At 38.7% G+C, this 12500-nt stretch overlaps 1 protein-coding gene across 1 annotated transcript in view; it reads left to right on the top strand.

Moving 5' to 3' along the window:
* Nucleotides 1-5851, top strand: part of LOC138000912 (histamine H2 receptor-like) — a 7989-nt gene extending 2138 nt beyond the window's left edge. Inside the window, exon 2 of the mRNA XM_068847581.1 lies at nucleotides 3919-5851. Coding sequence (XP_068703682.1) covers nucleotides 3938-4915 — 978 coding nt within the window. The 5' untranslated portion in view covers nucleotides 3919-3937 and the 3' untranslated portion in view covers nucleotides 4916-5851. The remainder of the gene's footprint in view (nucleotides 1-3918) is intronic.
* Nucleotides 5852-12500: the final 6649 nt, after the last annotated feature.

The raw sequence follows: 12500 nt of genomic DNA on the forward strand, positions 1-12500 counted from the left end.
AATTATTGCTGAAAATTAAATGAAATTATTCATGGTTTTCACTCACGTGATCAACAGCCATGTTTTTCAAAGAAAACAAAAGAAAGCGTTTCCCTAATAATAGAGAATAATTCCCGGAGTATTGGGTCGGGACACTATCATGGCCGCCGTTTCATTGTTTGTGAATACCAACAAGGCGGCCGTGACGTCATGTGAAACCCGAGATAAATTAACGCTGAAATTTCGCGCCAAATTAGATGTGTACTCAAATGGCCACGAGTGAAACTAGGAAATAATTTCACGCGCGTTTTGTCAAAATTCTGATAATTTCCCGCGCCTAAAGGTTCGGGAAATTATCAGAATTTTGACAAAACGCAAGTGAAATTATTTCCTAATTTCACGAGAAAACCATTTTATTACCTTTCTATGTCGTGGGTGACAAATTACGCTCACAACCGTAGATCGCTCGAGTACTTTATCCAACTGCTCGGGAAGAATCATCTCCAGGGTTTTCTCAAGGTTACTTTCGTCACACCACTTTTCAAAAACCCTCACCCAGTTAATTGTGCTCTTTCGCGTATTTAAATTTTCTGCCGCTTCTTTTAATTTCGTAACTTCTTCAATGGTCACTGTCTTAAATTTCGAAGCCATCTTGGCTCTGATCGAGATATAAGAGATGTTACCATGGCAATTTTGAAATTATAAATTAACGCTAAAATTTCGCGCCAAAATTACGGGGTAATTTGTCAGCCATGTTATTGTTAGTAAATTAGTAAATTTCACAGTGGCCCTCGAAGCTTCGCTTCTCGGCCAACTGTTCATTTTTCGGACAATCTTTTAGCCTTGGGCATTATCCTCCAATATATCAGCAAGCCCGAAAGGGGTTTATTTATTTTATAACCCTCCGATTAATTTCTCAAGAAGAACGCACTGAACGCACTTAGATACAAAAGGGCAAAAAAGCCAGCTTTCGTGTATATAAATGGCGCAACGCGTGTTGATTGGTTTGCTCGATATTAATTACAAAGTAATTGGAGGAAACGTTGACAAGTTGTCATGTCAAGTATACTCTTTATAACGCCCCAAAGATCAAAAGCTTGAAAACGTAAATGAAGACACAGTTTTTTCTAAATGTTTTTGCAATTATATTGTTCGACAAGAGGACAGCCGACGAATTAACAGTCTTTCACAAAAATGCGTAGCATTTTTAGGTGCCCTTTGGAATTACAGCCAATAAAGTTTGAGCGAGAAAAATCGTTCTCGCATTGACTTTGTGCGTTGAACGATAATGGAGTTGATTCTGCTGCTGAAGCGAGCGAGATCCTTCAAAGTAGCATCTAATGCTTCGTTTAGCCGACTGCAATTATTTGTCACGAATAATAGAAAAAGTCTTTCTGCGTGGTCTTCATGGAGAACATGGCAGAAACCGGTCCAGCCCAATACGAATAGCTTTCATGGTAATGCGGCTGTATCGCTTTTCTTCAACTTTTCTTGCTTCCACGAAAAGTCGCCTCAACGCACTGGACATGTACAGTTCCGTCGACTCCGTGTTTTCAAGAGTGTTTTGGAATCTCTTTTCTTTTCTCCACGATAAAAATTGGATGAAATTTATATACCGTAGTAGCTTGGTAAATAGACTTTGTCGCAAAAAATTTAATTTTACCCTTTACCGTCACTTGCAACTACCTGTCCACACACGTGACAAAAACATGTTCTGCCGGCCAATCAAAATTCAACGTTTTGACACTCAAACTTCAAAGTTTACCCGCCCACTTAGGAACGTTTTGGCGCCAGTTACGCAAATGATCGTAGCTGCATGATTTATTTGCCGTTTGGCAAGACATGGCGTTTACAATAAATAAACTAGGTAGGAATTTCAAGCAAGGTGTTCAAAACTGCAAAAGACAAAATGCCCGTACGTGTTGCTGACTTTGCTTCCTGTGAAGTGTTTGCGGAGTAGCGTCAAAACGTTGCAGAGTGGGCGGGTAACCTTTGAAGTTTGCTTGTCAAAACTTTGAATTTTGACCGGCCGGCGGAACATGTTTTTCTCAAGTGCGTGGACAGGTAATTGCAAGCAACGGTAGTTTGTTTATACAAAAAAGAAAACTTGAGAGTATATTTTGTGGACGTTTTCTTGTTGGCTGCCTTGTCAACCACCTTTGTAATTTCTCCATCACTGGCTTCTGCAAAATAATTTTTGTGTCTTTCATGACCAATCAAAAGTTTAACTAGAACGTTTGCTCGTTTCCTGGTTTTCTTTCGTAGAAATAAAATCAGAGGACGGATATCAAATCGGACTACATTGTCCGATTTAAGTCGCGTGATCAGTTTTATCCAATAAGAGCCCGCAAAAATTAATTGGTGGGATAATCTCGTGGGGAAGTATAATAATAATAATAATAATAATAATAATAATAATAATAATAATAATAATAATAATAATAATAATAAGGGAATCTTTGCTGACATCACACTGTTTACATTTTGTTTCGTTAACATACGGATTTGCTCACAGAAGGCGTCATACTATTTACAAATTCTCTTCAATAGGTACAAATCTTCAATTGTCAGCCTTTCAGCTTTGATAACGAGTCAGTGTTCCTAGACATCCTTTAATAATATTATGTATCAACTGAAATTTCCTCTTTGTCTTCCTCGCATTATTCAAAACTTTAAAACTGTCTTTTTACCTTCGAACATGGATGAATATGAGATGAGTGTGTTGCTGTACTTTGACCACTATGCATAAATTTAAAACTGTCTTTTTACTCTCGAATACGGATGAATATGAGGAGAGAGTGTTGCTGTACGTTGTTACTGTTGTTGTTGTTGTTGTTGTTGTTTGAGAGTATAACAATGTAAAAATTTAGAGACACACCAGAAATGCAATAGATCTAGAATTTTTTAAAAGTATAATAAGATTGCAATAAATTGTTTTTTTTGTCAAATTCATTGTTCAAGACGTGAAAGAGACGATATTCCCTGCTTGTAGCAGAGGTCATTCTTTTTTCCGTTGTAGTGTACGGGAAAAGAGACCTCTGCCATGGGTCGAAACTCACTGTGTTGGGCATGCGCGGCGGTAACTTCGCGACCGAATCCTCACGCGTGGTACTTCATTTTGTGTCGGCTCGCTAAACAACAGGGAAATTACTGTAAATGCATACGCGGGACACGGTGGGCTCAAGAAACAGACTGCAAATACATTTTGGAGCATGCGTTTTGAAGAGTGCCGTCCAAGGTTGTGGACGACGGTTGGATCACAGTGAGTTTCAACCCATGGCAGAAATTTCTTTTCCCGAACTTGTCAGCTCAGTGGACGCAAATGAAAAGAGAGCTCTGCTAGCAGGGAGGAGACGATATACTTATTGCATGTTAAATTACAAAGCTTTGGGAATTAAAGATTTTAGGACCTTTAAAAGAAACTGAAAACTCTCTTATATTATCATTATTATATTATATCCCCAACGTTTGTATAAACGTAACCTTTCCTTCTCTTATATTAGTCATACAATAAAAATAAATGAAAGAGTCCCGAAAATCTCATTATGTTACTCATAGTTGATTATTCCACTCATGTGAAAAAATGAGCTGGTTAAAATAAGGCAATCTAGGATTCACTGACCTTGTTTGCTTCCTGGGCAAATAAATCACATATCTCCTTGTTGCATGTAAATAACTCTAAACTTACACAGGTATAAAAACAATATTGACCTTACATCTTAAGACCTTTTTCTTTTTAAAGAAAGATCTCGGGGCGCTTCACGTCAATCGATATTTATAGGAATAAGATTTCTAAGTCTGAAAAGCAACCTACCTAAATATGAAAGTGCCACTTGACAGCAATGCACTAAGCGAGATCTGTACTCAACTAGCTTTGTACTTTTGCATGTGAGACAGAGGTTTTCTGTCTGACAAATATAACTTTGGTTTTTATTTCAGGTGGTTTCAGTAAAGAACTATGTCTGGCAGTGACAACAGAAATGCGACCAACAAAACCGAAGTGTCTTCACTCGTCGCCTCATCAGAATGCACTCCGTGGATCGTTGTGCTAATATCTGAATGTGTAGCCATAGTGGTCCTCAATCTTATCACCATGGCTGTATTCATGACACAGCGCCAGATGCAGCGCCGAGGCGCTTACATTTTTATCCGAAATCTTACGATGACTGATGTCTTGGCGGGGGTTATTTCAGGTCCCCTTCAGATTGAACGAATCGGTCAACATTGTGATGCCTGGGAGTACACCTATGATGAGAGTTCTTGGGCTGATCTGATCAAGTTTGCATTTCTCCATATCTTCTCATTTGCTTCGCTTGCAAATCTTGCTGTCATCTCGTTGGAGCGCGTGCATGCCACATACCGTCCTTCCAGGCATCTATTCATGAGCAGACGAGTCTACTACGTCACTATAGCTATCATTTGGCTGATAGCTATTATCAGAGAAGCTCTTCAAATCACGTTAGGAAAAATGCCATTTCAAGATGGCGGGAAGATCCCTTTAGTAATAAATTCCGCTCTGTATATTGCATACTATTTACTAGTTCTCCTTGTTGTATGCATTTGCTACACTTCAATTTTTATCAAGGTTCGTTTTGGCCCGCGAATGAACCGCCTCGACAACGGAGTTATCATGAGAGAGCGCCAGCTATCCGCCACTTTGTTTGCTGTTACAGTTGCTTCCCTGATCACTCTCTTGCCTGTTATAACATATATATGTCTGGGTTTGTTCCATCCTGATTTCACTTCGCCGCAAAGTCCTGTAAAGTTTCACCTGCGAATGTTCGCGCTAACATGTTTCATATCAAACTCGTTGGTAAATCCTATCATCTACGCCTTGCGCATGCAAGGCTTCCGCACCGGCGTGAGAAATTTACTTTGCGGTGGCGCTCCTGCTGATGCAAACATGGCCGCTATTTCACTTCAAGAAAACCCGTAGCTTGCTCTTGACAGTGAACTGGAACAGTTCAAGTTGAGCGTTTTGAAATTCAAACTGAGCAATCGGCAATCGTAAGAGGCGCGCACAATGTAGTGAGCCAATCAGAAGTCGATGTAGATTCCAGTGGCACGAAAACGCACGAGAGAGGGTTTTTTTGGATCTTTATCTTGCCTCTGATTGGTTGGTGAAAAAAATGAGGTACTCTATAGTTCAATCATAAGGCATAGCAAAGAAGCACTTATAAGGATTCAACAAACTCTGTCTAGGTGCCATTGTAAAGCAGTTAGGAGAGTTATAACGATCGAGGACTTGAGCCAACAGCTTCAAAAAATTTTAAGATCGTTGTTCTTAAAATCGTACGAAAAACCGAATTCGACAGAAATGTTATTGCTCATTCAAAACTCGCTCCGATCTCTTTAAAAGTCTAAGGAGAAGTATTTATCACATCATTGATTTCTTTCTCACATTACGAAGCAAGTTTTTAATTTTCTGGGGAAAAGGAACGATACCATTTACGCCTAAAAGAATATAAACCAATCAAACGCTGGGAAATATCGTTCAAAATTAATAAATAGTAATGCTGGTCATTCAGTTTATCCCATGCTCGGCCTATGCATGACTGATAAACGAACATGTTCTTGTCCGCTGCAGGGATAATGTTTGGAAGAGTATGGTGAACTGTTTTTGGTGTTCCCAACAAGATTCAAAAGACCGGATAATCATCATACTTGACCGATCATTTAACTTAGTAATGTAGGACATACATTTACAATGTGTATGTAATAGTTCTACTCTGCCGGAAATCCGAGCTAAAATAATTAAAAGTTTGTATGTCTGTATGTACACCATGTTCAAGGCAATCTTCAGGAAACTTGGGCATAGAGCTATGACCATGAAGTCATCCTCCTTCTGGCATGGATCAGAAAATTTTCGGAATTTAATTCTGGAAGTTTGATTTACCTCGTGATTTTGACCTGGGCCCGGTTGTTCAAAATCCTATTAGCGTTAATCCCAGATTAAAAATTAACCGAGGAGTTTATTTCTCTACTCCCAAATGCTGTTTAACGCTGATTTTCTGCAAAACTTTACATTAGAAGAAGTTAATCTTGAAAAACAAAAATGAACAAAAGAAACTTTTACCAAAAAGTTAAAAAAAATGAACAAAAGTTTACACTAATCCTGGATTAAGTTAATCGGCTTTCCAACAACCGGGCCCTGACGCTCCACAATTTTGAAACAACCATTAGGGGTCATTGTGGGAGGCGCGGTGGCCTCATGGTTAGTGCGCACGACTCCGAATCGAGTGGTCCGGGTTGGGGTCCTGTGGCGGTTCGCGATCCCCTGGGTCTCGCAAGATTGCGAGGAGCGAACAGGGTAAAACTAAGTGTAAGACAACGCACTTCACACCCCCTCGCACAAACCCGCAACACAGTATGAATGTTAAAGAAAAACGCGTACGACTTTTGATAAAAGATATAAGTTAACAACAAGTATAACAGTTAGTACAGTGACTATCTCTAAATTAACTAATCGTACTTAGATTTTCTTTATGCTTTATATATATTTAAATGACAACACTAATTAAAATAAACTAAATACTTTACTTTGAATATTTAGAATATTAAACAGTTCAGTTCAGTTCTTCGCTTTCACTCTAAAACGCTACTAACCAACAAACCAACAAACCGACTAACCCACAAACCAACAAGCCTCAGCCAGCAATGCAGCTTTAAACCAATTGCTTCTCGGTCTGCTTCTGCTTCTGCTCTCCGGCGCCTTCTATCTTTCTCGGACTTTATTTTTCCTGTTCCTCTTTTGTCAACTCCGGCCCTCAGCTTTTCCGTTTCCCTTTTCACTAAAGAGCGGTACAGTAATATTCTCCTCGCTCGATCCTCCACCGTAGACAAAGGGGTTTTGTCTTGATGTACGGTTGGGGTCTGCTAAAGACTTTCAGCATTGACTGATTGAGCGTTTCTGCCCTCCACTTTCTTCTAAAATTGGCCTTCCCTCTTGTCAAGAAACCTTGCACCACTTCAACAACCAACCCACGCCCACGACTTTTTAGATCCATATATAGTTAAACTAATTTATTCAAATTAGGACAAAACATGGTTTTTTAGATGACTACATAGACCCTTTGCTTATATGGCGCCTAAATTTGAATAACAATACTTTGTACATCCTTGGCCTCGTACTTATGTTTCTAGATAAGCGCCGCCCTAATAAGCCTTCTGGCTCGTAAGCAGTGACTTTACTGACTTTATTAGGGGTCATTGTTCAATTCTCATTCGGGTTCGGGGACCCGTATCTCGAAAGTCCCGAGACTTTTTCGATATCACCATTCCCTTTAAACCTTAAGAAGGTCAATCATTTGGAGTTTAGCTATCTTAAAAACATACTAAAAGACGAACTCTTTAAAACAGGCGGATGGCAGTTTCACAAATGGCCTTTTGATCTCAAAAAGTTATCAAGACTTTCGAGAAATGGGCCACAGTTTCGTGTTTTTATCCGAGTGCGGAAAAGCTTGATTGACCTTTATATTTTAGTTCTTTATTCACGCAGTACTGCATGTCGGTCTCCTTCTACAATGAACATTTTGCTCGCTAAACAAGAGTTGCCACCATCTCTCCACTGATATGCATCTTTCATTTAATGAAATTTGGGCAGTAAAAAATACACTCATTATCTGGAACTCCTAGCTGCGAGGGAAGAGATTAAAAAATCCCAGAGAAACCCCATTATGGTGGACTGGATAAGTGAATAAGACATCAAGGGACTGACAAATAAAAATTAAGTTTCAAGAGTAAGTAACTTCGATTGTTTTTTATGTAAATAACCCCACCAAAGCGGAATGCATTATGGGAAGGTGCAAGTGAATTCTGGACATGAGATAAGGGAACCATTTCTCATAAGATGACAAAAGGGCTCAAAGAGAAATTGGCCAACATAAGGTTCGATTTAGCAATTCTGAAAATCGACTGGATTTGTCTTTCATTAGCGGCCTTGTCAATTTAAAGACAAAATAGAAAGAAAAAAACATGGCAGTCCTAATACCCACAAATCAAAAGTACTTTAACTCGCAGGAAAAAGAGAATTGTCATGATCCACACCATAAATGATTCGTCAGTGACAATGATTTAAAAAAGTTTAATTGTGAGGAAACGTTAGCCAGTCTCATAGAAGCGAAAGTAAAAAAAGATGTTAAAAAACAACCCGTTCGCAGAAGAGGTTTTTATTTCTTTGGCAATCAGTTACAAGTGTTGTTGCATAACACCATTGATTACCTGCTAGTTAGGTAGACGTGGTTTGCCCATCGTTCGCCTTCACCGTCAAACCCACAGGCTGCAGATCTGCTGTACTTGTCAAAGGTCTGATACACTGTGCACCATCGTCCATCCTGAACTGCAAACATCTTGTATCCTTTTCGCATTGCAGCCACGGCCCACTTTGCAATGGGGTTCTTTCGAGTACCATAACGATCCATCGAGAATAGAATCTCTTCTTTCCACTGTTTGAATAGCTCGATTGGAGGTGTCTTTGAAGCAGCCAATGGTTTCAAAATCTGCAGTGATGGAAAGTCACTCAAAAGATTATTTATCTTCCTCTACGATTTTAGGAGACTATGGCACATGATCTACGACGGCAATATCAGCGAAAAAAGCCAAACAAATTTGTCTGTTCATGAAAGATATTCAAGTTTTGTCATTGTTATTCAACATAAAACCACTTATGCATAGTAACCGCTATAACTATCCAAGGTAAACGTTCTCAAAATAGGAAGCGTAACTATTAATTAGGAATTGGGACAGAAGATAAAGTGATTTTTTACTCGTGGATATATCCACGAGTTTTGGTGATTCTTTATGCAAATGTTCACTTCTGCGTAACCGGAAGTTCGATCTAATAACCAATCAGCATGGATAATCACAACACAGCTTAGAAAGCTGTGACTTCCTGTTCGCGAGGTTGTGCGCCGCCATTGCTGTATGTCGCTTGTTTGAGCACCTTCCGCTGTATTTAAAAGCAAGAAACGGAAGAATTGAAGAAATGCCTTTCTTCAAAGGTGAAGCAAAATATTCTGAACAAGTAGAGATTGGTGCAATTAATTGTGCACCGCGTTTCACTGACCAACGCAAAGACTTTGATACGTGTAGACATGGAATCGACAGACACATGGTGGGAAGACAGTGCCTGTTCATCCCCTAAGCTCATGGGGGATAAATAAATTCCATTTGGAAGGTGACTGCCATTTGGAGAGTAACATCGAAGCTATCAAAGTATACCAATGTTTATCAAAGCTATCACGAAGTTTTGCAAGCTATGAGTCATCAAAGCCACATGAATACAGCTTGAACAACATCCGTGACATAAGAAACAGTGAGGCAACCAAGCAATCCATGCTTCCAGACACTAGTACTTGTGTGGTGGACCATAATGAAGAGCTGTCGAAAGACTCGATCACTCATTATGTAACGGAAACTGATGAGAAATCCGTACCAATCTCCTGCGATAGAGCAAGGGCTGAGGCAGTACATGCTCCCCGGGACAGAGAACCTTCCAGGATTAATTCCTTACAAGAAAACGTCGAGCTTGTTTCAGAAAGACAAGGTAATTAGAGAGTGCATGGTGCATTATTTTTATAAGGACGTACCGAGCTCGTCTGAGTTGAGAAAGTGTTTATCTCTTGCTTTGGAAAATATTATATCTCTATACCTAGACCGCAACTCAGACGTAATAATCTTCGAGAGTAGGAGATTCTAATCGTCATTTTTATCTTATTATCCGCAGGACTGCTAAACACAAAAAAGACTTGTCAGTTCTATTTTGTATTCAAGATCAATCTGCTACTACGCATTCGACAAAATTGAACCAACAAAATGAAAATTATTGTCTATCAAGAGAAAAGCCATTGATATCAGGAATACATTGAATCGAACCCAGGCCCTGTTGCTCATGGAACGAGTAGACATACAGCACATACAATACTGAGAAATCCTTCTATAGCACCTTTGCAGGCTCGATTAGCTCAAAAAGGATTGAAGGCAGTAGAAGGTACCTCAGATGGTTCATGCTTCTTTTCTTCTGTTGCCCACCAGTTATACAATGATCCTTCCCATCACATAAATGTGCATGCTGCTGGAGTTGAATCCATCAGAAACAACCGTCAAAAATTTATTGGACCCATTACAGAGCAATTGTGCGTTTGTTGTCACAGCAACATACATGGTGTGATGCACTTATTGTGCAAGCAGTTTGCAATGTATTAAATGTTACCATACGTATAAATGAATCCATTGAGGGGTGGGCACCAGTAACTGTTATCAGTCCTATAAGCGGACAACAGGGAACTACTGTGAACATTGGACATCTAGATGGAAGACTATGTTTCAGCACTTCAGTTAGATTATTATACTGACAGTTCTTCAGGTTATGAAATCAGCAGTGTTACCAATGTCAACAATTTTTCAGAGGTAATAATCGATTAATAAATCATGGCCAAAAATGTTGTGAATGTCAGTAATAATTTCTACAAAGCAGTGGCAAAAAGAGCTTATATGAGAGAATCTATCAAACGGAAGAGACAAAATAAAGAGTTCAGGGAAGAGAAAAACAATGCAAAACACCAAAAAAGATCTGAAAATATTGAAGCAGCAGGGGAATAGGAAAAGAAAGCAATCCAGAACAAATCAGAGACCTAAACAGAAAAGCATAAAACCATTTAAGGAAAGCTATGCAGAGCTCAAGGTTAAACCAAACTGAAATTTGTCAAGGTCAAGACTCTATTAGACATTCCATGTCAAAAGTGATTCAGTCTTTTTCGTAATAAGATAACACATGGCCCTGAATATGTATGCATTTGCTGTGATCAGTTATGGTTCAGATCATCTGTTTCTAAGTGTAACAGTATCAAATATAGTGATAAATATTTGCAAGGTTTGTTGAAGGAATGTATAACTGGCACAAAAAGTGTTAATATTACTAAATGGATCTGCTCTACTTGCTAAACCTGATGAAATTAACAATATGACCTGGCAAAAAAAATCAAACCTTATTCAAAATTAAGGAAAGGTTACGTTTACCCAAACGTTGGCCGTGTAACACTTTATATTTTAAACAGAGTTAACTGAATAGTTTTCGGATGTTCAGTTAGCGATAGCATATTGGTTGTATTATGTTGATCCGATAAAAAAAAGTACTACTTTGTCTCCTTATAACTTCGTAAAATAAATTAATTTACTTAGTTAAGACTTACCACATCGAGCGCTGACTGGCAAAGCTATTTCGTTGACGTTGCATTTCTACATCGATAAAATGGAGTAAAATGTCATCATGGTCACCTTTTACTCACATTTTCTAATTAGGCCCTACTCAATATTAAATGGAGATACGGTCATTTTAGAGGTCAAGACACATTGTCAGTTGATATTTTCAAAGTGGGAAGCTAAGAAAAAGACAAAAATCTGACTTCATAGTGTTCCTTCAATATTCCATTACAAAAGTTGTGGATTTTGCGCGCATTGAGAAAGCCGTTTATATACCGTAAAATTCCGAAAATAAGTCCCGGGGCTTATATTTTTCAAGGGTCTTTTTTGAGGGGCTTATATTCGGAGGGGCTTATCTACAGAGGGAAATTTGCGTATCCAAATCGATTTGGCTAGCCTTATAGTTGGAAGTAAATTTTCCGGTTTTTCTTTGTTTTACTTTGTATTTGAGGGCAATTTTCCAAGTACAAGCTCCCCGGGGGCTTATATTTGGAGGGCTTTTTGCGTTACCGCTTTTGGGGGGTTTATATTTGGAGGAGCTTATACATGAAGGGGCTTATTTTCGGAATTTTACGGTATTTCTGGCTCTGCATTCACAGTCTCAACTCTTTTTCTTTTAATTAGTTGTGAACAAACTCACTCTGTTACTACCTTCTCTAAGGAGATAAATTCAAAAACTTTGTAGACCGTAGGCCTCGTCCGACCACGGTGACCGTGATTATTCATAAAATTCAATGGTACCTTAAGGAAAGTGCACAGAATGCACAAAAAGAAGGAAACGTAGTTGCTGGTGTTGAGCCTGGACTACTCTGCCAATCAAATGTAATGTTTTAAAAAAAACTGTTGTTGTATGTGACTTTTACAAAAGATTCAATAGCTGCAGCATCTCCAGGCTTTTTAAATCGTTGTAAAATTGATGGCAGTTTATTCATCAGTGGCGGTTATCTGCATGGTAGAGATTAAAGGAAAGAAACGTAATTAACTAAAATGAAAAAGAACAAAATGACCTGACCAAAGCGAGCCAAGAAAGAAAGAAATCACACGTTCGTTTCAGATACGGGACTGGACAATCGAAGGCAAAATAGTAATGGAAACTGCACTGTAGCTTAGCTTGCTTCGAAACAGTATGGACAACTGACTACCCTTCGCGTACTTCTTAACTTGAACTGAACTGAAGCGAACTCCCGAAAAGATGACTAAATCAAGCTTGAATATTCGACGTTGAACACGACTAAATCACAATAAACTATAATAGTTATTCCTTAAGAAAAAGTTAATAAAGTAATAATAATAATAACAATAACAATAACAATAATAATAAT

The sequence above is a fragment of the Montipora foliosa genome, chromosome 1, assembly GCF_036669935.1.
Source record: "Montipora foliosa isolate CH-2021 chromosome 1, ASM3666993v2, whole genome shotgun sequence".
NCBI classification, from domain to species: Eukaryota; Metazoa; Cnidaria; class Anthozoa; order Scleractinia; family Acroporidae; genus Montipora; species Montipora foliosa.